This window comes from Mugil cephalus, chromosome 2, assembly GCF_022458985.1.
Source record: "Mugil cephalus isolate CIBA_MC_2020 chromosome 2, CIBA_Mcephalus_1.1, whole genome shotgun sequence".
Classification (NCBI taxonomy): domain Eukaryota; kingdom Metazoa; phylum Chordata; class Actinopteri; order Mugiliformes; family Mugilidae; genus Mugil; species Mugil cephalus.
In genome coordinates, this window is record NC_061771.1 from 19560399 (window position 1) to 19586048 (window position 25650).

The 25650-nt window shown below is 41.3% G+C and overlaps 2 protein-coding genes and 1 non-coding gene across 4 annotated transcripts in view; 1 reads left to right on the top strand and 2 right to left on the bottom strand.

The window, feature by feature from the left end:
* Nucleotides 1–328: 328 nt before the first annotated feature.
* Nucleotides 329–410, top strand: trnal-aag. Its single transcript has one exon. It is a non-coding gene; the product is annotated as a tRNA-Leu (tRNA).
* Nucleotides 411–1619: 1209 nt separating this feature from the next.
* Nucleotides 1620–7711, bottom strand: cacng3a (calcium channel, voltage-dependent, gamma subunit 3a). Its single transcript, XM_047578841.1, has 4 exons — nucleotides 7170–7711; nucleotides 4115–4198; nucleotides 3882–4022; nucleotides 1620–2935 (listed from the first exon to the last, which is right to left on the bottom strand). The coding sequence occupies exons 1-4, from the start codon at nucleotides 7378–7380 to the stop codon at nucleotides 2382–2384; spliced, it is 990 nt and encodes a 329-aa protein (XP_047434797.1). The 5' UTR covers nucleotides 7381–7711; the 3' UTR covers nucleotides 1620–2381.
* Nucleotides 7712–9835: 2124 nt separating this feature from the next.
* Nucleotides 9836–25650, bottom strand: part of LOC125003616 (protein kinase C beta type-like) — a 32363-nt gene continuing 16548 nt past the window's right edge. The window contains exons 5-17 of one of the 2 annotated variants that reach the window (XM_047577612.1): nucleotides 23482–23610; nucleotides 22935–23091; nucleotides 22460–22594; nucleotides 22276–22372; nucleotides 22048–22191; nucleotides 21756–21929; nucleotides 21453–21544; nucleotides 20033–20095; nucleotides 19796–19934; nucleotides 19626–19706; nucleotides 19419–19526; nucleotides 18219–18359; nucleotides 9836–11579 (exon numbers count right to left, since the gene is read on the bottom strand). In XM_047577612.1, the coding sequence (XP_047433568.1) occupies nucleotides 11427–11579; nucleotides 18219–18359; nucleotides 19419–19526; nucleotides 19626–19706; nucleotides 19796–19934; nucleotides 20033–20095; nucleotides 21453–21544; nucleotides 21756–21929; nucleotides 22048–22191; nucleotides 22276–22372; nucleotides 22460–22594; nucleotides 22935–23091; nucleotides 23482–23610 (1613 nt within the window). In that variant the 3' untranslated portion in view covers nucleotides 9836–11426. Of the gene's footprint in view, nucleotides 11580–15433; nucleotides 17805–18218; nucleotides 18360–19418; nucleotides 19527–19625; nucleotides 19707–19795; nucleotides 19935–20032; nucleotides 20096–21452; nucleotides 21545–21755; nucleotides 21930–22047; nucleotides 22192–22275; nucleotides 22373–22459; nucleotides 22595–22934; nucleotides 23092–23481; nucleotides 23611–25650 lie in introns of those variants that run through there. The other variant, XM_047577611.1, reaches the window with a different exon arrangement.

Genomic DNA, 25650 nt, shown 5'->3' on the forward strand with positions numbered 1-25650 from the left:
TTTGCTTTGTTTGTGTGTGTGTGTGTGTGTTTTTTTTTTTAATTTTATTTAATTTATTTTTTTACAGTCAACTAAAACGCACTGTAACAGATAGGGCGGTAAAATACCGACGATAACCAAACGCTACAGGTATATTAAAACATATGGTTTTGTCTCGTTAAAAAAATGAATTATATTTACAAAAGCGAAACGCGGTGTGGAGGATGTTGCTTTGGAGAAACAGACCAATTTCATAACGAGATCTTGGCAAATGCCATAGTGACAACAAGTTGCCGTGCCTTAATTATTTATTATCTGAGTGGAACCATTTGTTTCGCAGGGTTCCAGCGGTAGCGTGGCCGAGCGGTCTAAGGCGCTGGATTAAGGCTCCAGTCTCTTCGGGGGCGTGGGTTCGAATCCCACCGCTGCCAACGTTTTGTCAATCTCAACCTAAATAAGACGCCAATTAAAATGTAAATACTGAAGATAACCCACGGACATTTATCATCTATTTCGTGAATTCAATTGAGTGATTAAATTTCGAAGGACCTCCAAATATTTGTACACTATAAGAAGTTTTCACACAATTGTACATGGGATACAATGATGAAATTATCAACTACTCGTACAAAATACTCATGAAATGACAGTTCATCCTCTACTGTGAGCTAAAAGGACTCTGTACTTTCTAACTTTTTCGTCAGTTTTTTTTTTTTCACTTGTATGCTGTTATTCATGAGTATTGTTTCTCTGTTGTTTAATAATTAAATAAAGTTGGTACCGAGACAATCTTCAGCCTAGCCGGCTTTCATCCTACACTGATGCACTGTGCATCATATAATCTGTTATGGCTCTTTTACGCTGTAGAATTATAAACTGGCTGGAGTCACTTTCATTCAGTCTTTCTGTATTGGTATGGGTGAAACTCACTGCTCCCAAACTTTTGCCATGTACATGGGTACGTCAGCATGCTTGTTCAATTTAATGGTGCTCGTGTTATTGTATCAAAATGCAAAAACTTGTAATCATATCAAATATGATGATATTGTCCTCTGCATCACGGCTCGGCTTAGAAATAAATCAGGAAATAAATATTGAGTTTGACTTGACGTTTAAATTGTACAGCTGTTGTCATCAGGTATTATTGTCTGTGTCTGTGTGTGTGTGTGTGTGTGTGTGTGTGCGTGCGTGCATATTCATCACCACTGCTTTGAATGTCTGCCTGGGTGCTGCTGCTGCTGCTGCCATGGTAACAATTCAGGTTTCTCAGTGTGCCCGCTGCTCCACTAATGCATGTTTGTGAAACTGTCTGCATCGTCCAGCCATCATCATCCGTAACGCAGCTCATTCATGCCCGTTCACACACACACACACACACACACACACACACAAACCCTCAATGGTTAATAGGTCGGTTATTTTTGATGGCTTGTTTGTGTGCTTGTTTGTGTACTTGTACTTGGACATTTGATTCTGTGCTCATTATGCTAGGGCAGATATTTGAATATTATCTCTCGCTTCCTTGCACACACAGAGGCACCTCAGATGCCCCGTACGACACAGAAGCGACAACACGCCACCCCGAACCACGCTCCTTTCACTCACGCAGCACAAACACATTTTGCGAGATTCTGTGACTTTATAAGCTTTATTCAGTGTAAACAGACACACATTGACATGACCATAACGGGCAGAATCTTCGCTCACAACACACGTCAGACCCAGTGAAGGGAAGATAGAAAGACTTCTCATGTATTTAATGGGGTTTTGATTTTGAGCATAGGTCAAGGACAGGAACAGGACTTTGTCAACATCATTCATTCTCAGATGTATGTGTGTGTTGTCCTGTGTCTCTATGCGATTGTGTCTTATTCTCATGAACATCTCCTCCTTTCTGTCTCTTTCTGAATGATTGCCGCAGTCGTTCAAACACAAAAGCTAAATATGTACTGCAGAGAAGAGCAAAACCACAAAGAGCACAAAAATAATGTGAGTATCTTGTCCTTGTTCTCATCTCGCTTCTATTTGGATTAAAGCCTGGAAACATTAAACCAGAGACACAAGTTGTTTTTGCCTTTGCTGTAGCTAGTGGTCAGTTGATAGAAAAATTATTACTTTAAATGGAGTGTTGAAAATATTCAGTCAAAAAGACTAAATCTGATTCCAGCTCCTCAGATATGAGGCTTTGTTTTATACATGTTCTTTTCACCTTTTTATTGAAATTCTTGAGCTTTGTTGGTCTGGTTCTGGGAAATTGAGATTTCTTCCCCTACTTTTTGACTTTTGAGCAATGATTCATCTGAATTTACTGAAAAAAACATCCCAACGCTGGTCCCCCTTTTATATCAAGACAGTCTGATGACTCATTTATTCTGAAGTTCTTGCGTTTCATCCAGTTCCCGTCAGACTGGTGTGGTCCTTCTGTTGGAAGCGCAGTTTCCAGGCAGCATCTCTGAGTTGTTGTGAGCAGCCGCAGTTGATAAATCATCCACGTCCATGTCTATCTTACCATCCTTGAGAGGCGAGGCTAAGGTGTAAAGCATGAACTCTGAGCCCACGGTCATCTGCGCCGGCAAACCTGCCATTGCTTTGGACTCAGCCGAGATGGACGTCTCTCGGTCGCGCATCGACGACGCTCGAAAAGAGTCCCCCGCGCTGTGGTTGCTCCTGTAACTGCTTCGCCGGCTGCGGCTCTGGTAGTACCGGTTGCGGTAATAGGACGAGCTGCGAGAAATGGGTGGCTTCATGAGCGAGGGCCGGCCCTTTGTGCGCAGCTGTCTGTGTTTTTCTATGAACACGTGCACTGCCAGGACGCCCACCATCTCAGCCAGCACAAAGGACAGCGCTCCGAAGTAAAAGGACCAGCCGTAGGAGTAGCTCTTCTTGTTGTCGCTCTGGCTGGGGTCACCTGAGTTGGCTGATATGTACACAATGATGCCAATGATGTTACTGAGGCCTGCGGAGCGGAGTACAGAGGGTCACTCAGATATTTATTTGCATAGCGACCGTTTGGGAGGCAAAATGATTTAATGTTAAGTTAAATCTTAAGAAGAAACTTGTGTGTTAAGTCAATGACTTAGGGCTGGGTTGTATGACTATAAATGTATATCACAGTATTTCCAACATTCTGATGATGTCACAGTATTTTTTTTTCATAACCACATGTTCACAGCATTTTCTACTGGTTGAGAGAGGAATTCATGCATGAAAATGACTAAGGATGGACTATTTTACTGTGATGATGAGTAAATATTGTAGAATAATTCCACACTAGTAGTATGACAGGTTCGCATGGCCACGTGTTAACACTGCCTGCTGGTGTGTAAATGTGGACATTTAGCTACAGCTCAGACATAAAAAATAAATAAATAAATAAATAAATAAAATGTTATCAAGACGAAATGAAGAAACAATTATAGTTTCATTTATTTTGACATACTTATTATGTCAATAGCAGCGCGACTGAGTACCGTAATAACTGTAGTCTGCGCGCATTTTTTTTTCTTCTTGTTTCTAAAAATCTAAAATTTGTTACACTCTCAGGGACAGCTTTAATCGAGGATGTCGGGGGAAAAAAAGCAACTGATAGCACCTTTTTGGTTGGCATAAGTACTCTCTCTTTCTGCCCCTTAATTTTCTGACCTTTCCATCTTCACCACATCTCACAGCTACACAGTCGCACTTTGTGTGTTTAGAAGCTACATTGAAAATGGTCCGGTCTGAAACAGCGTCTCGCGCCGCAGCGTTATGAACACTGTGTAATCAAATAAACCGGTATATTAATAATTCATATTGTACAAATAAATGAATAAATACCGGTATTCAGTACGAACTGGTGTACCGCCCAGCCATACGATGACTGACAAGTATAAATGTTGTGAGAATTTGTGTCTGTGTCTGACCTGCAGAGACAAAGAGTATACCAGCGCTGAGTATCACATTGTGGCGCGACTTGTAGAATTCGCTGGCAGCCACGCAGACGCCCCCGAGAAATAACAGTCCGACGCTGAGTATGGGGAAGAGGCTGGAGGCCCGTACAGCTCCTGAGGAGAGCGGAGACTGGAATAAATAAGCCTTCCCACATAGTTGTTAGATCTCACGTGCAAATATTTCCATGCACTCATTTGTTACCCACGTAATAAATACTCTGCGGCATCCTGCTCGTAGTCTGCATCTTCAGCAAAGTGATCAATGTCTTTGCAGACTCCTCGAAATGTCCCTGGAGAAAACAAAAAGAAACAGATCATGTTTATCAGTTAATAATTAACCAGGCCCTTAACATACGTGATACTGGCATTGGGTTATGTCTGTGTCACGAGTTGCTTCCATTGATTTCTCTTGCTTCAAACGGTTCAGTTGTTATATATTAGTAAATAACAACAACAGTATATATTAAAGTATCTAAGTGGCTAAGCACTGACATATATCAATATCTAAACTGTGACGTCATCTACACGGGAAGTGTGTAGTAACATTTTGTAAGCCTAAGAGAAGCGCTTGTTTATTCTCATGTTTATTCATGGTAGCTCAATGGTCCATGTTTGGCGACTTATGTGGCTTTGGGCCTTTGAACATGAGGTCCACTTGTGGCCTTTCATCACAGGGATATTGTGGACATGAGTCACACACAAACATTCGCTTCCTGGATTCTTGTGTTTGGAAGGATTTCAGAGTAGAAAAATATGCAGTTTTTCACAAATTCAAATGCTGTTAAAAATAGGATTAATGAATTAATAGCCATTCAGTAGGAGCTTACACAATCATTTAGGTTTTGTTCATTTGCTTTTTTTTTTTTTTCCTCAAAGAAGGGCCTACATATGGTGTAATGTGCTCCAATTAGCCAATTTATATATCCAGGTATTAAAACCCTGTGTTCTAAACAAGGTCATTTAGTAAAGATATCTAAGGTTTCTAGTTTTGTCAACAGTAATCACTACAGACACTAACAGCTACTAGTCTAAAATACCTGTGTAATTTTACGATTTTATGAATGAACATCCCATATACGTTTTTAACAAATACTAGGGTGCTTTACAGCATCTTAACGATCCATGAGGGGAAAAAAATGGGGCAAACATATAATGTCGCTGCTTATGGAAAAACTCTGAGCTTCAAATGTAGTGCAGTCCAGAGCAGCTGCTGATCCGAGTCTACTTGTCTTTCTGCAGGCCACTGAGTGCTTGTAGTTGTGCAAATATTTATGTTGCATTTTCCTCACATTTGTTGCACTTGCAGTGACGATCGCCTCTGCTATATTCCATAGCAATGCAGTACCTGTCCCTTGAGACCATCCCACAGAGACTCCAACGTGTTTTAACGTGGAAGGTCAGCTGGATTCATGCTCATCCTGCTCCCGGTGACCTTTGGCCCAACAATGCCTTTCAACATTTGCACACACAGGGATATATCGACAGATGTGTCCCTGTGTTCCGCGCTGATTGACCGGTATTGATAATGGTCACCATGGTAACCAAAACAACTCATTCACTAGCTACAACTTGGCCAGAGAGAGAAAACGTTCATTTAAGCAGCCGCAGAGAGACAAAACGATTGTCTTCCATTTCAACTTAACGTGACACCCGTCCGAGCCATTTCATTGTGTCATTGGGTCATATTTCACCACCAGCACAGAAGTAGTGCCAAACTTTCTTATCATTCATCTTCATAATTCTCACAAACCTGTGATTTTATTTCTGCCCTAGTACGAATGTCTAGCTTTTTATCTGGATCTCTGCTGCTTTTGCTACAATATTGTATCAGTGAAAGTCTATAAAAGACATTAATACTAAAATCATAAACATTTGTAATTAAGATTCTTTGTGAGAGAAGGCGTAAACAGTCAGTCAGATATTTACTATCGTCATTCAGGGCAGATAGGGCTCAGGCAACTTGTGTCTGTCTGTCTGTGATGCAGACTAACGCACTAATGACTAACGCACACACACAAACAGACAAGACTGTTGAGGCATTGATGTCTTCTGGATGCTTTGTTGCCTCCCCATTAAACCATTTTGGGAGCTCAGAGATAGTGGAGCAGCGGCAGAGGGAGGGGCTGGAGGGGGCTGCGAGGAACAGAGCGATGAAAGCGAAGTGCATGAGGGGGAGATAAGAAAAAATTAGCAAAGCAAACAGAGGAATATATGATGAGAGGAAGTATGGTAATAAATAATTGAGAACACCATTTTCATTCATCACATCACACCTTCATCTTCTCTCTAGTCCTCTTGAAGACTCATCCTCATGAGTTTTGCCAACAATTGAAATCCAATCATAAAAGCAAGACAACATTTGAGACGTCATATGCAAAAGCATTTTTCCCCCTCTGAAAGCTTCCTGTGCCTCACCAACTTATTGTCATAAGGCATAAATAGATATAAAGTGTTTGTTTGCCTTTGTCTTCAGAAAGTGAATAATAAACTCTTATTAAGGTTTGTTTTATCTCAAACCTTTACTTTTTAAACAGATTTTCTCCAACTGGAATTGAATCATTTTCACTGTCATTTATTTCTCAGTGTTTGACCATTACCCTGAAATACTGTATTACTGTTTATTTATTTATTTTCCACTCCAATCACAATCACATTGGTTTTGACAGAAAGAGAAGAAGGTTAATTTAGGTATGAAATGGTTGAAATTTTGCAATAAAGTTTCTTCAAAACTGCTATTATTTCTTTATCCAGCTGTTGTTTGGTTTATATATAAATTCGTAGCAGACATGCTACTGGACTGAGTGCTTTATTTTATTTTAAGCACATTTCTTTGCCGTTAATTCTTACCAATTTGTCGTTAAAGATGCTCAACTTTACTTGAACAAAGCTTCTGAATACTCCCGCTTCTGAAATAAAATGGTATTTTTTTTATTCTGTGGTCAGTTCTTTAAACATTGTCAACGAGGCAGCAATGACAAAATAATAATAATAAAAAAAAATAACAGTGAGAAGGTCTTTTAAAACCCAGTAACAGATACTTTTCGTGTTTTATCCCTGTAGCAAACAAAACTCATTGTGTACATTTTAACTCGTGGAGGTAATAGGCACGTTATACCTAGAATTTATAGTGTGTTTGTAACTTTTAAGTATAATTATGAGACACTGGCATCTTAATGATAATTAACTCATTTGCTAATCTTCCTGTTTGTAGAAGATTGTGGTGAAACATGTGCACTCGGTCATGGCAGAAGTATTTCCTACCCTCGGTGCAGCAGGTTCTCCACAGGCCGGAGTGGGTCAGAACTTCCTCGTTCTTGCGGACGGTCTCGTTGTCGTTCAGGTTCTTGGAGCGGCACATCCCGCGGGAATACAGCCAATAGTCCGTGCCCACGGCGATGGTCATGAGGCTGAAGGCGCAGAAAGCCCCCGCCGTGGTCAGCAGCATCATCACACCCCGGTTACACAGCCTCATGTCGGTCCCACCTCCTCCTGCACCTCCTCCTCCACCACCACCACCTCAGTCCTCAGTGCGCTTCAGAAAACTTTCCCCCGGTGTCTTTTCTTAACTTGGATCCAGCTGGCCGAAGGTTTTGAACACATCTTCTGCATCCTGAACTCAACTAACTGGAGGAATAGATGTCGGGACAGGTCCCCTCCGTTTTTTTCCCCCTCAAGTTGCACCTACATTAAAATAAGCTCAGAAGTTTCCATGTCAAAGACGCAGAAGAGCTCCACGGGATGTTGTGCCGGAGGAGACGGTGGGAGGAAAGCACGAGTTCCCGGTAAAGTGGAAAAACAGCATCAGAAGCTCTTCTTTGGACGCGCTGTGTTTTTCTGGTTCTCTCAATCTCATCTCATCTGCAGGACAGCCCCGCCCGCCAGCGTGTGTGCGTGCGTGTGTGTGATGACCAGCATGTAGTGGTGTCCGCACCAGTTCAGCACCATGGAGAGCTCAGCTACCACAAACCGCTGAATAAATCCCTTTAATGCTCCCACTGAGAAAGTTAAAAGTCTCCAGTAACCCGAGGTGATCACATCAAGTGGTCTACATGTAAGTTTCCTCTTCTTTTTTTTCGGATCTTCCACAGAAGCTGTACAAGAAAACATGGGCGTGAAACATAACAGTTTGATTGTGCGTTTTGTTGGAGATTACTTACAACGATTTAACACCGCAAGAACCTGACTTGCCTTGTGTAATGTTACATGGTGTTGCATTTATGCTTTTATTTTGAAACTCCAGAGTGGAATGCAACAATATCTATGGTTACTGTTGCCAGGGGGGATAATAGTAGCGGAGCTACAGGAAGCTAAACGGTACAAACTTGGAGGCGGTTCGTGTCAAGGTAGATTATAAACAGATCGTAAATGGTCTGTCACAACACCGTGTATGGACATTGCCTCAATGAGCAGTTATTGGCCAGAAACTCCAAAGTTTTAGGGGACAGATGTTTCTCTGAAATAGCTGATATTGTTGTCTTCAAATGAGTATCCTCCAGGTGTAGGTGGACCTCCAAATGGTTTCCTGAGGAGCTTGGTCTCCTCTGTTGAGTCCAAACTGTCTTTTAGAAGTGAAACAGCCATGGACGAAGGTGAAACTTCTTTATGAAAACCTTACAATTCCAGTTGTCCTTGTGTTTTGGATCTGGATTTATACTGGAATTTTTTTTTATACTGTATTTGGTTTTTGATTTGCATCTTAGAGCTTTGGACAGTTAAGAAGTATTCCTTTAAATAAACTGTGAATAAAAACAGACTGAAATGTCTGTATTTAAGGAGCCAGCATTTATTCATTAAACGCCATTCATATTGATATCCTCAGCAGGATTCAATCTACAATCAAACCATATGAATGAATGAAAGAACGGATGAGAGTATGAATATTTAAGGCTCTGTGAATAAAAAGGGTGTAGTCGAAAAAGCAATCAGTCTACAAACCAATGAGATGCCTTGTTCTAAAATAATGAGTCTACAGAGAGAAGATCCTACATTTCCTGGATAAAAGTCAGGGAATATTTTTTATATCACCCACTTTTCATTCAAGTATAATGGAGAACAATAGATCATTGTTGTATTTGATGTAAAGTTACGACAATCTGGGGCCTAGATTTTTGTAACTGCTGCTTGATATAGAGTTTCCTCACCTTCTTCTTCTTTGAGTAGCTAAAAATCTGTCTTTTTAGCTACTCACTGTTGGTTTATGTTTGTGTACTTTATAGAGCGCTATAGGAAAGAAGAACTATGAGAGGAATAAATAAAACATTAGCAAACACAAATGTAGAAATGTAAAGATATATAATTAAAAGAAGCACTAAATGCACAAATATAAGGACACAAATAACAAAGTGTGAAAGCATAACAAGCTACAATGACATAACAAATCTATAACTACCAATAAGTTATGCATGAAACCCGCTCAGTCAAAGCAAAGCTACTGAGGGATCCTTGAGGAGAGGAAGAATGGTGACATAAATAATTGAGAATGTAATTTATATCCACCACATATCAGGAATTTAATCTCCTCTCGTCATGACGCATCCTCATGAGACTTGCCAGTAATAAATAATCATTATAAATAATATAATTTAATTATAATTATAATAATAATTATACTATTATTATTATTATTATAATAATTTAATATATAGAAAGAAAAATATATGTTTAAAAAATAACTAAAATGTAACAATCGGGGGCATATTGTAAAGATAAATGGATATAAATTAAGTAGTATTTTGCTTTTATCTCTATAGCTTATTATTATTATTTCTTCCTTATATTTTTTATTGTCCATATGTTTTTGTTGCTTTTTTATTAATTAATCTTGATTCAACAGGTGTTTTCTGCTTTTAGTGTCAGATACAATGATCAGAAAATGACCATCAGCGTCCTCAAACAAAAATAGAAACAAAAGAGGAGAGCACAAGAGGTTTTATGATAATTCATTTTAATATAGGTATCATTCTGTAGGTGTCTCCCACGCGCAGGTAAAGACGGCGCATGCAACACATGTATACTGTCTCTTTACACAACGTCTTTAAAGTTGCTTAATAAAAGTTCACTCTCTCTCTGCTCTTCGTCGTCTTCCTCTCCTTATTCTGCATTTTGCATAGTAAACACTTTGTTCTCCCCTTTTCCCCCACCACCCCCCCAGTTCTCTCTCATGTTATACTTATTTGCTAAAAATGTAATGATGCGAGTATTAGCTGTGTGGACGGGGGGAAGGAATGGAGAAGGAAACAGAGTGACATCAAACTGAGATTCAAGTTGAGCGGAGGAGAAAAGAAGAGAGGAAAAAATGAGAAAACAAAGTTAGAAAAAGTGGCCGCTGAGAGTCCTGGGACGGTTCTGTGAGGAACAGCAGATAATATGAAAACCACTTCTAGCTCTAGATCCCATTCCTATTTACACATACACCGAAACACAACTCATACAGAACTATTACATCTACTTTATATGTTCGTTTCACAGAATCTCACATTTTCTCATGGAGGGCAGCCAGACAGTCTTTGCTCCGTGCTTCGTAAAGCAAACTATTTAGCCACGCTTACGTCAACACTGTTAGAGATACACAGCATCCAGAGTGGAGCTTGATTTGAGCATGGGTATTTCGGAAAACAGACTCGAGACACCCGGCGGGGCGCTACTCCTCCGCGACGTCGAAATCTTAACAAACTACTGTACCAACGAACATGGCATGCATAGAGGAGCTGCACCACAAAGACTGTATAGGCCTACACTGCACTAACCCACTGCATACACAGTGCCATAGAGAAGAGAGAAAAAGAGATTAAGCAAGAGGAAAATACATTTTTAAATATCACTGCCCAACAGGCATTTGGGGTTTGGGATTTTTTTTTGTTTTTCTTTTTTCTTTTCGCTTATTTTTATTTTTTTTGCATCCATTTGGAAGACGAGACGTGCTTAGGACTAAGTTCAGGACTAACTTAGACATGAGGTTATAAATCAGGGCTTTTACCATTTTAAAACCTTCCTTCCCTCCAGGCCTCAGCCTGCACAGACGTGTGTGTTTATGTGTGTATGATTGTGTGAACGTGTGTGTGTGTGTGTGTGTGTACATACATGACATATTGATCATGGAATGTTCATGACGCAACCTTTACAGGCTGAAGAGAAGGAAATCAAGTAAACAAACACACTGCAGGTGATCGATAGAGCGTATACGCACAGTTACACGTTCACTGTGACTCTTGATCTCCGCTGCTGCATTGACCTGCTCGGACGTGAGTTGAGGTCCGTGTGCAAACTAACCACGCAAGGAGTTTTTGTTTGGGAAATCGGCGCGTGGTTCGGACTAAGTCCCACTGGAACTCAAACCACCGGCAGTAGATGTGAATATGTACCAAGTAGTGATTATGTTTACTGTCCAGCGTCCAGAGGATGTTTATGTGTATGAATGAAGACGTTGAGGATCGGATGCTGTCGGGTGACTGATGCGTCTTTGATTAAAACGGAAAAACTAGGCTGCACAGGTTGGACTTGAGCCTTTGCCCGGGCTCCTCAGACTTGGATGATGAACTCGGGGTTGGTGTAGGAGAAGCCTTGAAATTCATTCTGGTCCAAGTTCATAATGAAGAGCTTGTCCGTTGGCGTCAGCTCCACCGCCATCTTCGTGAACTCCTTGTCGAAGTTGCCCACGTCACGGCGAGATTTCTGCCACAGAGAGACCAGAGGAAGGGGAGGAAAGGGGGAGAGTTAGAGAAGTTAAACCGGGAGCGGACTCGTACAGCGACGAAAAAAAGGCAGCTTTAGTGGAAGGGTGACAACAAGCCATGAACAAGTCTCTCATTGAAGCACAGAGATGAAGGGTAGAGGTGGAGGCTTGTAGAGCACACGCAATGACACATCTGAATAATCGGCAGAGGTTGGACTGAGTCAGGGTTTAGCAAAACAAAAGTCTGAAGTCTGTGGAGAGTCAAGTCTCGTGTCTGGTGCCTTGTTTCAAAATGTTTTCTTAAACAGCCGATCATGTCTGCACTTGAAATAGGCGAAAAAGAAGACGCACTTAAGAGTTTGGTCGTGATTTTTTGTGGATTCAAACTCATCATCCCCAGTTTAACGTTATAGTTTACATACCTCAACTGAGTCTCTGCAGGCTTAGAGTGCATTTGTTCAGATATTAAAGACATTTTAACATGCGTATTTAATACTTTCAAATAGGGCTGGGTAGTATACAGTTCATACCGAATACCGGTATTTTTTCAGAGCACTGCACTATGAGACACTGTTCAGAGACAGAACCATTTTCCGTGTGGCGCTTCTAAATATGCATGGTGCGACTGTGTCACTGTGAGGTTGGTGAATATGGAAAGGTCCGAAAAATGAAGCAGCAGCATGAGAAGACTTGTGCCAAAAAAAAAAAAGGTGCCATGTTTTGTTTTTTTGTTTTTTTTTTTTAGGGTGACCAGACGTCTCCCATTGCTGGGACAGTCCCCCTTTTGAATGACCTGTCCCCCGGCTAAAGCTGTCCCTGAAAATGTCCCCAGTTTTAGCTTTTTATGGATTAGAAAAAAAATAAAAAAATATTGCGCGCAGACTACAATTATTACGTTAGCCGGTCGCGCTGCTGTTGACATTACAGATACAGCAGTTTAAATATGAATAAATATGTCAAAATAAATGAAACTGTCCCTGTTTCTTCATTTCATCTTGATTTTTTTGAATATTTTATTTTTTCATCTCTGAGCCGTAAATGTCCCCAGATTTCCACACCAGCAGGCAGTGGTAACACGTGGCCATGCAAACCTGTTTTGTGGGATTATTCTACAATATTTACTCATCATCGCAGTAAAATAGTCCATCCTTAGTCAATCTACTGCATTAATTCATCTCGCACTATACTGTGATACCATCAGCATTTTGAAAAAATACAGCGATATAGATTTTTGGTCATACCGCCCAGCCCTACTTTCAAATGTTTATCAATCTTAAGCATAGCCAGTACTTAAGAAATAAATATAAATATATGAAATATCCCACACAATCCAAAAAAATGTTAAATTACACCTTTCAAGTGCAATGTTGACAAGTACAAGCTAGTTAACATAAATGCAAAGGGCAGATTTAAATACTAGTAATACATAAATAACCATTTTTTGGAAGTAAAAACCTGACATCAGTGTCCTCGGTTGTAATGAGCTTTTTTCCTGTTTGTACATTGATATGCATACTTCATTGGTACAGACCTTTCCCTCCCCCTTTTTTTTCTCTCACGACTGCTAAACTGATTCATAGTGTCAAGAGAATTATCGTTGCAGGAACAGGTTTTAAAATCTCTAATGGATTTAATAAAGCATGCAGGTTGATCGGAGCAGCTAGAGACTGTAAAGATTATGTAATCAGAACAATGGCCTAGAAAATGCTGAAAAGCACTGCACAGTCAGATGATAATAATGGGTTCGTCACTACACATAACCCTGTGGAGATTTGAGTCATGGTGTAATATATATTGATGAGTTCAGCTTTTATTTTTGGCCTGAGGGGGATAACAAGTCCTTCTGAGCCAAAGGACAAGTTCTCAATTAGTATTAAAACGAATATTTAGTGCTTGTGTGATCACGTGAGCACATATCGGTTTTGCTTCCTGCAATCACTCCCCTTGATAAAGTCACTTTTGGTTTCCTGTGTTGTGTGCATGTTAGATGTCTGAAAATCATTTGCCTTTTTATTTTGCGGATATGTATTGAAAATCTAATCCGAAGCTTGCATGAGTGATTTTCTTTAGTAGAGAATTGCCTTTCAGAATAATTCCTGCGTAAATCACAAGTAAAAGGATTTCTCAAAACACAGTGTGAGCAGAAACTGTGTTTACAGGACTTTAAAAAGTGCAAAACTCTTCTCAAGTCTACGTGAAGTCACGAGCTGAGTTATCTGTGTGATCTCGTTTCGTCAAAGTCCAGTGCAGTCGACTCGTAAACAGCGCCACAAACAGTTGGGAGTCTGCAAAACACACCACCGACTCTGAACGGAAAAAAGAAAAGAAAAAACAAAAAAAAAAAAAAAACAAACACACCCGGGCGACAAACCCAGAGACACATTCAAGAGATGGAAAAGAGCCACCGGAGCCAACAGCACAGATGTAGAGAGATCCAAGACAAACTTCCAACGCCAGAGAGAGAGAGGAAATGTTCCAGTAGAGAACAGACAAAGATCGATTGAACAGACCAGCTGCAGACCAAATCACAACCGGAAAGGATTTCACACGGGGGAGGTGAAGCAGTGAGCCCCAGGCAAGACACATGTATCGCACATACATCTCACACACACACGCACACAAAGCATTTAGTTTCCTACCTCCTCCTTTTGTCTCATCACAGGGTTTCCAGCTGAAATGAGGAGGGGCTGGAAGCTTTCCCAGCTCTACCACTGGTCCACGTACTCACCACTAATTCAGCTCATTGTCGCGCATGAAGCAGATGTGATGCAGATGTGATGCAGAAGCTCTACGTTTGACACTTTAAATTTAAACTGGTAAATAAGAACACATAATATAATGTAGATGTTTCAGTCATAAGACGGATATCAACACTAAGTGCAAATTTATGTTCCAATGTTTGCCTACATCTAAGCACACAAATATGGTTACACTCCTTAAATGAGAGCTCAGCACCCCCAATAGCAGCCAAAACTATTTCTTAAACGTTCATGATTAAATGTGCTGGTAGATTTTTTTTTTTTTGACCCAGCAGTAATCTACATGTTGCTGCAGCTTTTCTTGGACGTTTCCTAGATAATATTAATTCTTCCCCAACAGCAAAAGAAAAGCTATAATGTCATCAATGACAGTCAGGATTCACAGAACCCAGTTACATTGGTAACTACTCATTCTGCTGCAGGCTACTCCCTCCTCTGTTGTTATTGTTGCTGCAGTTTTCACGTAAAATGCATCTAATGTCGACCGGTGAGAGTTGTCTGTGTGCCAGCGGGGAAGTTCTTTGGTGAGGTTCCTGAGTGTAGCAGATGTTTATTTCTATATAATCTTTTCAGTTTGTGGATGAGATCACCACCTTCTCATAGCCTCACCATGACCGGGGGCAAAATCAAAAATGTCCTTTTCTCTTTTTGTTTAGATCACAACAAAATTTCATCAAGTGTATTATTTGACTTGTTTCTGCTTATAACTAAATTGTAGTTTGCGCTTTCATCTATGGCATCACTTTAAGTAATTGACATTTATTTGCTTTCTTGTCTTATATTGGATGAGAACGCAAATACCGCGTTCATATCATGTCCTTTAAATATGAACTAGAGTTATTTAGTTTAGCTGAGTAATTGTCCAGCGAATAACCCGCCATAAAAACAACAGATTATATAAAATAGAGTGATGGATGGACTTGTTTTCTTTCTTTTTAGGCTTGGGACCAAGCCAGGAAAGCTCTTTCTCTCGGTTCATGTGTTTATGCTGAGCTAAACTTTGCTCCTGGCTGTCACTTAGTAAGAAACCATGTAATGTGTCAAGGGTTGCCACTGTGGGTGTAGCAGCAGAAACAAGGCAGACACAGCAGAAGTAGTCTGGTAGGCACCAGTGAGTATATTATCAGTTTCCAGTCATACAGGACAATTACACGATCCACAGAAGCATCTCTCTCATCCAGAAACAGTTTATCCAAATGTCTCTCCGATATAGAACTTGATGTGTGCATATATATTTATTTATTTTTCATATATATATATATATATATTTATATATTCTTCCTCTGCCGTATCACCACTTATCTCGACATTTGTCATCATCACCATCGTCACAGTAAGTGCTCACTTTTGCCCCACCTTAGAACCACCATCTTTCCAGCGAGCGTCTTCATAAAACAGAAACACGTCTTTGACGTCGCCCTGCTGCCTCCTCTCCTTTTTTGATACGAGCTCAAAGAACAAGATTTGACACATTGTTACTACCCTGCATTGTTACACAGTTACAAAAGTATAATACAACTCAAGACAATTCATATATGAAAACGACTCTCCGATTGTATTGTTTTGTTGGTGAACAGATAAGCTATAATGCATATTATAATAATAATACATGTACTACAAAATGGCACAAGATGGCTGCCCTTCGTCACAGTTTCTTGAGGACAATACTCTTTCCACATCCTCGTGACTCGGGGCCACATTTTGGCACTTTTGGACGCCCTGTGTCTGAGGCCTATCAATCTACCAGCTTCACGGGACTCTGAGCGGCTTCGTCATATGTAAAATTCTCCAAAAACCAGCGTTTACAAGAGAAGAGATATGCCCTCTGTCATTAAAAACAATGTGTAATGTGGAGAATGTTGTTTTTGTTTTTTTTGTTTTTGGAGCAATGAGCTTTGAGTCGACCTCCGCTGACTTGACAGAGACTAAAACTCTTGCAGACTGCATGTGTAAATATTTGTACTCTTTGACTGGTTGAAAATGAAATCGGCAAAAAACAAAAAAACAAAAAAAGAAATGCAGTAAAGCTCACCACGACACTGATGAACAGAAAGTGTATAAGTATTTGGTCCTATAGACAAAAGTAAAGTCAACATTAGGAAACTGATTAGTAGCTACTCAAACAATCATAGCAAAGCAATTGGTCAGTTTTCACTTACACTGCATGAATTACCAACATGTCATCATAGTACACTCAATATCACTGACGGGGTGTCATAGTCATTAGTCAATATGCAGTTACAGGGAGGGTGATAGGGAGACAGTGCAAGTTCAGGTCTCTTCAGGACTCTGACCTCAACCTGCTGGCATGAGCAGCGACCGGGCAGCATTCAGAAGCGAGCAACATATTCTGCACTAATGATAGAAATCCAGCCAGTGGAGCTGATACGAGAGCCGCAGTGTAACATGACGATGCTAAACTACAGTAAACCGAGAACAGTGTCACGGCTGGAAACTAGACCAGCCTCCTACTGGCACCTTGTCACATGAATGTCTGATTAATTTGCTTGATTTTTATCATTTGAGCACGTGTCTGCATTTACACATGAACATGAAGTGTGTCATTTGGCATTTAGGGAGATGCGCTTGTTTGATTTCTTCCCCAGGGATTAGATTAGGACATTAATTATCACTTTTTATTTTGTCGGAACAGAAATAACTACCTGGAGACGTCAACAAGGCTGGAGGGGAAGAGTTCACCGGGGTCTGGAGAACTGGAGCTAACTAATCATGGCTAGTTAGGAAGCTATTTTCTTTTATATATAGATAATTTTTAGTTTAAATCTCATCTAAATATTTAATAATGTGTCAGAGATCAATAATCTGCAGCCATGTTAGCAGCTTTATGAGCCTGTTATTAGCCACAGTGCTCTCAGTTAGCGTATTAGCTAATTAGCACAAAAGCCCAAGTACAAATGATGCTAATGTTTTTTTTTTTTTCTTGATTCACAGTGAGATAGAACATAGTGATATTTGGAGGAGTGAAAAACATGAGATTAGCTTGGACTGGTCATTTCAGGACACTTCCGAGCTTTATGCTAAGCTAAGCTAATCACTCCCTAGCTTTAAATCCATACCCAACAAACAGTTAATACCAGCTATACTCAACCTACTTTGATAAAGAACACAAATAAGTGCATCTCCCCAAAACGCCCAGCTATTCTTCAACATTTCACCCTGCCCAATGCAGCCTGGATATGACATCATGATGATTTTTTTCTACTTAAGTTATTCCTGTACATTATGCTTGTGAGGTGTGTGGGGGGGGGGGGGTTCTGGATTTCTAATACAGCCCAGTGATATGTGGCATGGTCAGTGAGATGTGTGAGAGTACTCAGGGTTAACAAATGAGAAGCCGTGGAATTCTTCCTGGTCCAGGTTGGCTATAAGCTCCTGATCTGGGGGGGTCAGCTCTGGGGGGTGGCGCGTGAAAAAGCGATCAAAGTTCTCCGCATCACGCCCACACTGCCATGGAGAGGAGAGGAGAGAGATGGGGTGGGGTGGGGAGGGGAGGGGGGAGGAAATGGAGTGAGTATGATGACGGATGAGAGGAAACAAAGGACAACAACAAACAACAAAGAGAAAAAAGAGAAATACAACTAAAACATGGCATCAACCAATCAAATCACTCACAGCCGAAGCTGTGGATTTCCATTGGTCCATGTGCAAGCAAGTGAAATCTTAGCATCATCATTGGTGACTACACTCACACATTTGTCAGAGTAGTGACCAATGGCAGGTGATGGTTGGGTTCAGGGGATGAGGCGATCTTATCGTTTCTACGACTTACCGTGTTCTACCTGTGCTAAGTTTGTCATTTTCTTCCTTACTGTGAATAATGAAACAGCTGAAGAGTGTGTTTCTGTGCAGCGTACTCACAGCTTTCGGTTTGAAAGGCGGCTGGACCTCTTTACTCTCCAGCTTTTCCCAGTCTATATAGCGGAAGAAGGCGTGCTCCTTGATGTCTCTCTCGCCCTCGGGACCACAGCCCAGGCGCTTACCTGGGTGTTTGGTCATCAACTAAAATCAAACAGAATCACACACAATGTGAGATTACTCCAAACACAAAAAAAGGGAAAAGATTGCAAAGGCACTCTGTGGTAGGAAAAGTATAAAAAGCCTTTAATCATGGCGAAACTGGTTAAAAGCACATTAAGTACAAGCAGTAAAAGCACAAGTATAGACATTTAACTGTGCTTCTTCCTTTTAATTTAATTAGTGATTATGTCCTTCTGTCTGTGTGTTTTTTAATTTATTGGGTTTTGGTAACCTACTAACTGTTAGTCACATGGTGTGTGACATAACGAAAAGGCTCCATCCACTAAGCACCTGGTGCCTTTTTAAGCTTTTCTATACTTTTTTGATCTCTCACTTCGCCCGTTGCAAATAGAGCAACTATTTTGAAGTTTCCCGAGCGCCATAAGCCCTTTGTATCTTCTCATGTTTGTTTGTTTTTTCTGTTGTTGTTGCTCTTGCGTAGTCACTCATCCTTCGTTATGTCTATTCAGGATTCAGTGACTAGCGAGGTTCCAGATCAGAACGAGCCGTTTGCAGCCTGCACCAAACCGGAGAATCCCTCTCGCAAATAGTCGGCAAAAGACTGATAATGTGCCGTATTTACTCGAGCTGCAGCACCTTTTCAAAGCGCGTCAGTTCAGAAAAGACAGATTGTGGCTAAAAAATGCGATGCCAGTGCCCACGGACCAAGACATACTGTCCTGAAATGACTAAATGATTTCAGGACCAAGCATGACATGTGCTCATCCAAAAAGCCTCAAAGTTGACACTATTTTGGGCAACTTCTCCGTGCTCCAAGGACCGTCTCCAACAGTGCTTTGAACACCCACTGTGAAAAGCATAAATTTAATCCAAAATTCTAGTTATTGGACGGTGAAATCCACTCTGGTGCAGTGTCACTGTTGGAGGGTGCTCCTGTGTAGATCCACTCCACACAGACAGCCCTTAACATGAAGTACCCTCCAGTGTTCAGAGCGGAGCGTAGACAAAAGAGGTTCAGAGGTCGGATTAGGAGCTCTTTGTTATGTGTGTGTGTGCAGGAGTACGAGGACGTGTTCTCACCCCTTTGCAGATGGCGACAGCTTCTTTGGACATGGATTTAGGGTAAGAGACGTGATGCTCCATGATCGACTGGAACAGCTCATCTTCATCCTCACCATCAAAAGGCGGCTGGGGATGAACAAATGCACTTCATCATTTATTAGTTCTTGCTTTTCCACCGTTTGAGTAAAAGAAAACAAAACTAAACGACAAAACTGAATGACAAACCTGTCCGGCAAGCATTTCATAAAGCAGTACTCCAAAGGCCCACCAGTCCACCGACTTCCCGTACGGCTGATAGGCTATGATCTACAAAGAAGAGGACAGAGTCTCATTCGGAAGTCGAAAAATACAGAAAAATATATTCATGCTTCCAGACTGCATTCACGCTTCCACACCTCTGGGGCGATGTAGTCCGGAGTGCCGCAGAAAGTCTTTGTGGTTATGCCATCGAACATGTTCTCTTTACACATGCCAAAGTCTGCGATCTTTATGTGGCCTTCAGCGTCCAGCATCACATTGTCCAGCTTCAGATCTCTGCAAACGCACACAGGCGGGGAGGCATCATTCCCTCATGTATACTGAACTGAAATGGCTGGAAGCTGCACATCCAGGTCACAGACAAACCGACTTACCGATACACGATGCCTTTGGAGTGAAGGAAGAAGAGACCAATGGCAATCTCTGCAGCATAAAAGCTAAAACACAGACACATGGCAGTTTAAGTATTATAGTGTCTCAATATTTGTGACCTGTATTCATACAAATAAACACACTGTATGATGCACCACAGGGGTTAAAACACCAATATGTTTGCCCTTGATGATGTTAAAAGTGTTACACTTACTTCAGCTTTGAGAACTTGCAACTATCTCATTTATGTTTAGAAAATATAAGAAGTGATTCATTATCTAAACTGTAGATCAGGGCTCTTCAACGCTTTTCAGTCCAAGGACCCTCAAACGGATGGAGAGACTAAGTAGTGACCCCCCACCTACTATATGTGTTCTATATTAAACTCGGCCTAGTGCCATTTATAAATATACATTATTAATATAATTTTACATTCAATATTAAACTATCCCTTATCCTTAACTAAATATGTTGGATTCATGTTAATGAATGGGTGAAAATGAAAAAAAAAATACATATATAAAAAATGTCTAATCAACCAAAGATTTTGCAAAACCCCTGCAGCACCTCTGCGGGCCCCCTAGGGGTTGTGGAGGCCCCGTTGAAGACCTATGCTGTAGGACCTTTACTGAAAAGCAGCAGCAGGCTGCTGTGTACATGTGTACATACAGCAATCAGACAAAACAGTATGACCACTGCCCAGATCAGTGGGGGTCTTTGGGTCCTATTGATTGAGGAGAGGGGCCTCTGTGGATCATCATAAAAGATATTTCATCAGGTTGGGATCTAGTGAATTTGGAGGCCACGTCAACACCTTGTGCTGATTTTCCTGTTTATCGAGTTGTTCCCAAACCATTTCTTTTGTGTGTCTGTGTGTGTGTGTGTGTCAGGCTGCATCCTGCCGTCAAGGAGTGTCATTGCTATGAGTGGTACATGTCAAAGTAACATCCACACAAATGCCAGGTCCAAAAGTTTTCCAGCATAATATTGTATTTTCGTAAGATGATTAATGTTATTTACTCATCCTGTGAGTGGTTTTAATGTTATGGTCGATCAGCATATTTGCCAGGTTAGTAGCTAATTGCTAACGAATCATCAGATCAAGGTTTATCTAAATTCTGTCCACCTTGAAGCATTTTATTTCTTTTTTTTTTTTTGGATCAACCCAAAACATTCAAAGTTAGAAAGAGAACCAATCCTCACTCAGAGATAAACAGCACTAGTGCAGAAAGTACTGGGGACCAAACTTGGCAATTTTCTGCTTGTGCTGATGGAAATTAAATTGAAAGAATACACAGTCTGGACACCGAATTCAAATCGTCATATCTGCCGTTTCTGGATGTTACATATTTTAGAGATGGTGAAACTGCTTCATCCAGTGGTGGATCAGATCACCAGCACAGGGAGGGTGTCTGTACTCACACAGCATGAGGCTCCTTGAACTTGCCGACCTGTTGGATTTGGTACATAAGGTCTCCTCCATTAATATACTCCATGACGAAATACAATCGGTCCTAGAAGCAAAGATGATGCAGAGAAAGAATAAATCAATTAAACCTATTTATATATATATATATACTTTTTTTTAGCAGCAGTGTTGCTCGTGTACTTCAGCCTTTTCTTTCCCCTTGAAAACTATTCGATATTAAAGCACAAACAAATTGATGAGCCGATACAAAACATCGATAAGAAGTCAGTCTGAGTACAAGCTGCTGTGTGTCATACCATAGTTTGGAAACACGAGTGCAGCTGAGTGAGAAAAGGTGGTTTCCCAGACAGGGCGAGGACTCTCTTCTCCACCATGGTGCACTCCACATCATCATCTTGGATCACCACGTCCTTTTTCAGGATTTTGATGGCGTACAGCTCGTCTGTGCCTTTCCTCTCAGCCAGCATCACCTGAAGGGAGTCGGTGGAAGAACAATACACGAGCGCCGGAGTCAGAGTTGGTCTCATTTTCAAGCTGCAGGCCCCAGTTTTCCGCCTCAAAGAACCCACTTTCGCCGACGTGCCTCACCTTGCCGAAGCTGCCTTTTCCCAGGACCATGATGAAGTTGAAGTCGGTGAGTTTGACGCGGTCCTGATTGCCGTTGCTGTCATACTTGCACACAGAAGACGAGGAAGAAGGGTCTGTGGGCTTCCCTGGACCCAGTCTTGCTTTCTGGAAGGATAAGGAATCACAAGAAATAAAGATTACGAGGGGAAGACTAAATAAACAGGGTTATTCTTATGTCGTGCGCCTCACCTCAAACTTTATTCGCAGGTCCTCATTACCGTCCTCTCCATCTGGCTGCACCGGGACATTAAAGTATTCTCCTTCCTCCTGGGAAAGTAGCTTATACCTAAACAGAACAACGTCACATAAATCACACGCCCGTTCCATCTTCCTCTGGTACGTCTGCCCACGCCCGTGTAAATTTACAACCCACCATCCATCTATCCCGAGCTTCTGCAGCTCCGAGATCCCAAAGGACAGCGATCCCATGAAGTCGTTCCTGCTGGTCAAATCCCAGTCCCAGATCTCCACGGAGAGACGGCGGTCCTTGTCACTTTCTTTGAGTTTGCTGAGAAAAACGAGAACAAATGGGGTCAAACAGAAGATAAAGGACGTTCCCAAAATAGCTAAAACTGCCTCTGTGCAAACTTGTAAACATCTCAGCAAATGATGCAAACGGTTTCACGTCTGGGCCTTTTCCTAGTAGTCACAGTAACCCAGAATAGCTTGAATAACAATGAGCACAAACAGGACAGGGGGGGGGGTCACATGCATGCGTTCCAGTTAGCTTTGTGCATATGTGTCTGAAATCGAGGCCGAGACAGAGACTTTAAAGCAGGTTTTGTTTCACAAGACCAGAACACAGGCGTGTTAATCTAAAACAGAGTACAGAGTTTGAGGCGTCTCACAAGACGAAGGTCTCATTCCAGGTGGGGTTGAGGCAACATTTGATGGTCTTTGTCTTCTGCTTGCTCTCACTCTTGGGGTCTGGGATCAGCTTGAGCTTGACGTAGGGGTCTGACAGGCCGTTGGGGTCCATGGGCACCAGGTTCTTAGCCTCTTTGACTGTGGGGGGGTTAAAGAAGAAACATACTTTTAGACTCTTTAGTCCGGAATTTGTCCTTTCCATTGTGGACAAACCTACAAGTCCCATCCTATCCTGCCCTAAATAACTCCGGCCACATTTGCCAACACTTAACAACAGTTTAGTTTCTGTTCCATAATCAATCCGCAGCTGTCTGAGAGAGAGAGAGCTAGCACGTGGACACATGTCCCAGCGGCAATGTGGGTCAATCGTTGGACCATTGATCGACTAATGGACTTTCCAGTTTTAGTCTTACGCTGACAGAGAGCGCTGAGAGGTGCTCGGTAGGTGTGTGTGCGCTGGTCAGAGAGGACAGAAAACAAACAACAACAACAAAAAAAAAAAAGTCAAAATGAAGAGAGAGCACTCACTGGTGACGGTGAGGGTTTCCTCACTGATCTGGGCAGAGATGTGAATGCGTCCTCTCCTTTCTGTGTGGTCCGTCCCACACAGGCTCGGGACGTTGGCCACACATCGTTTGTGGATGTTCATCATACAGTCTGAGCAGAGAGAAAGCACGAAATATGCACACGTTAAATCGTTTCACGAACCACGCATCCGACTCGAGGCCACGTTGCGCGTTAAACCCTCGATTATCAGAATGCTTTTAGTGCCTTTCAGGCAAAGTGAATGAGCTCTTCAGTCGTTAAACACGAACACGGGGGACTCATAATAGACGCATAAAAAACAATAGTCACACAATGAACAGCAAAGGTATTTAGACATTATGTCACAAACCGATTCCCACATTGAAGCTTTTGTGGCACCTTCTAGTTAGAGCCGCCCCACCTCATCAGCACACATCCTTTAAATCAAATAACGGCTTTGACGCACACCACAGGCCAAAGGTTCGGAAGCAACTTCAAGTTTCTGCTCACGATGCTTTTCTTAAAAAACACCATCAGTTCTATGTATTTCGAGATGTATTTACTGCATAAACAGACTTTGCAAGAGTCACAGCTTCAGTGCAAAAGTAAAAAAACACAAAAACAAATCAGAGTTTGCCTCATTCACTTTAACTCTTTGGCTTTTTAATCTAAGGTGCTCTTCAAGGTGGATCCAGTGTGTAGCCAGTGAGCACAGTTATTTATTTCTTTTAGACATTTTCACTTTTGTGAAGTCTCACTTCTTTCCTATCAACTTCAAATATGTAACAAAACAGCAGTTTATTTTACCAGATAATACTTATTTTTTAATCTAATTTCAATCCAATCTTTTTTTTTTTTTTACTTGTGGTTTTTAAGAGTGTTTCTTTCATGTACAACTAAGCTACTGTGACAAAGTAACTTCCCTGGAGGATCATTAAAGTCTGTCTAAGCCTAAGTAAGCGTGAGCACAGCAATGTCAACGGGACTTAAGGATCAAGAAAGATGTTTGTGTAATGAGAGCGGTGTAGAGTGTAGACATCGTCAAAACACTGCTCTCGCTGCACAAACATCGTTGACCTACAGTCACAGGCGTCGCTGGGGTTTGTCTGCCCTGAAACGACTTCCTCCAGAGCTGCGGTTCGCAGAGTCTGAAGTGTTACTTCCTGAGAGTCAAACTGGTAGAGCCCCCCCTTAAGTGCCTGGGACTCTGAGTAAATGGCACCAAGAGATGACGCAAAAACACAACAAACACAACAAACCATGAAACCAGTGACGTCTGCTTTTTTTTAATCCAGCCATGATGTTTATTCTGTTTCCTCTTCTGCTCTGATTAATAACTGAACTCTCCCCCATCTTAAACTCATCTTCAAAGTGCCTCAGCTGTGGGCACATCTCAAAGGAGGGCAACACACAACCCACATTTAGTGTATGTGATGCGGCACTACCGATTTGTGTTTTGTAATAGTGCACTGCAAGGTTCACCATAAAAAAAAAACTACAGTGTCATGACTTCACAGACTATGACTAATCATAAGGATGCAATTTAACCTTTGTTTGTTATTTTGCACTGGTTTGAATTAAAAAGTGATCAAATAATTGGCTATTTTCTACTAAATAGATCCTGTGTCACTGCTCAGTCTGTCCACTAGATGGCAGACTACTCTGATGTACAGCACAAGGCTCCACTTTTTGTCCATGGCCTCAGATCATTGGGTGGTGTTGTTGTGGCTCCACAGCGGTGGAGAAGGAGAAGTCAACCTATTGTTGTCTACACGTTTTCCATTCCATGAAAATAACCTTTCACTCCGGCCACTTCTTCTGATTAATTTTACTTCACGGAAAATTAGGACTCATTACTCGGGCTGCTGAAGCATCACAAACGCATCAGGAAAACTTTGGGCCACATTTGCATTCAGTAAATACGGATAACATTTGAAAGAAAATCAGAGGCTCCAGACATCTGCTGTGCATTTCCATGGATTAATAAATAATTAGACACTTGTTAAATAAGCTGCTCCGATATTTTCATGAGGCAAAGTCAAAGTCCATAAATAGCTGCATGCAGCAAACACGTACAATGAGGAAATGCCCATAATGCAAAGTCGAATATGGCTCTACAGAGATGTAATCTACTTCATGTTTGTGTCTTTGTTACAAACAACAAGCAACCTG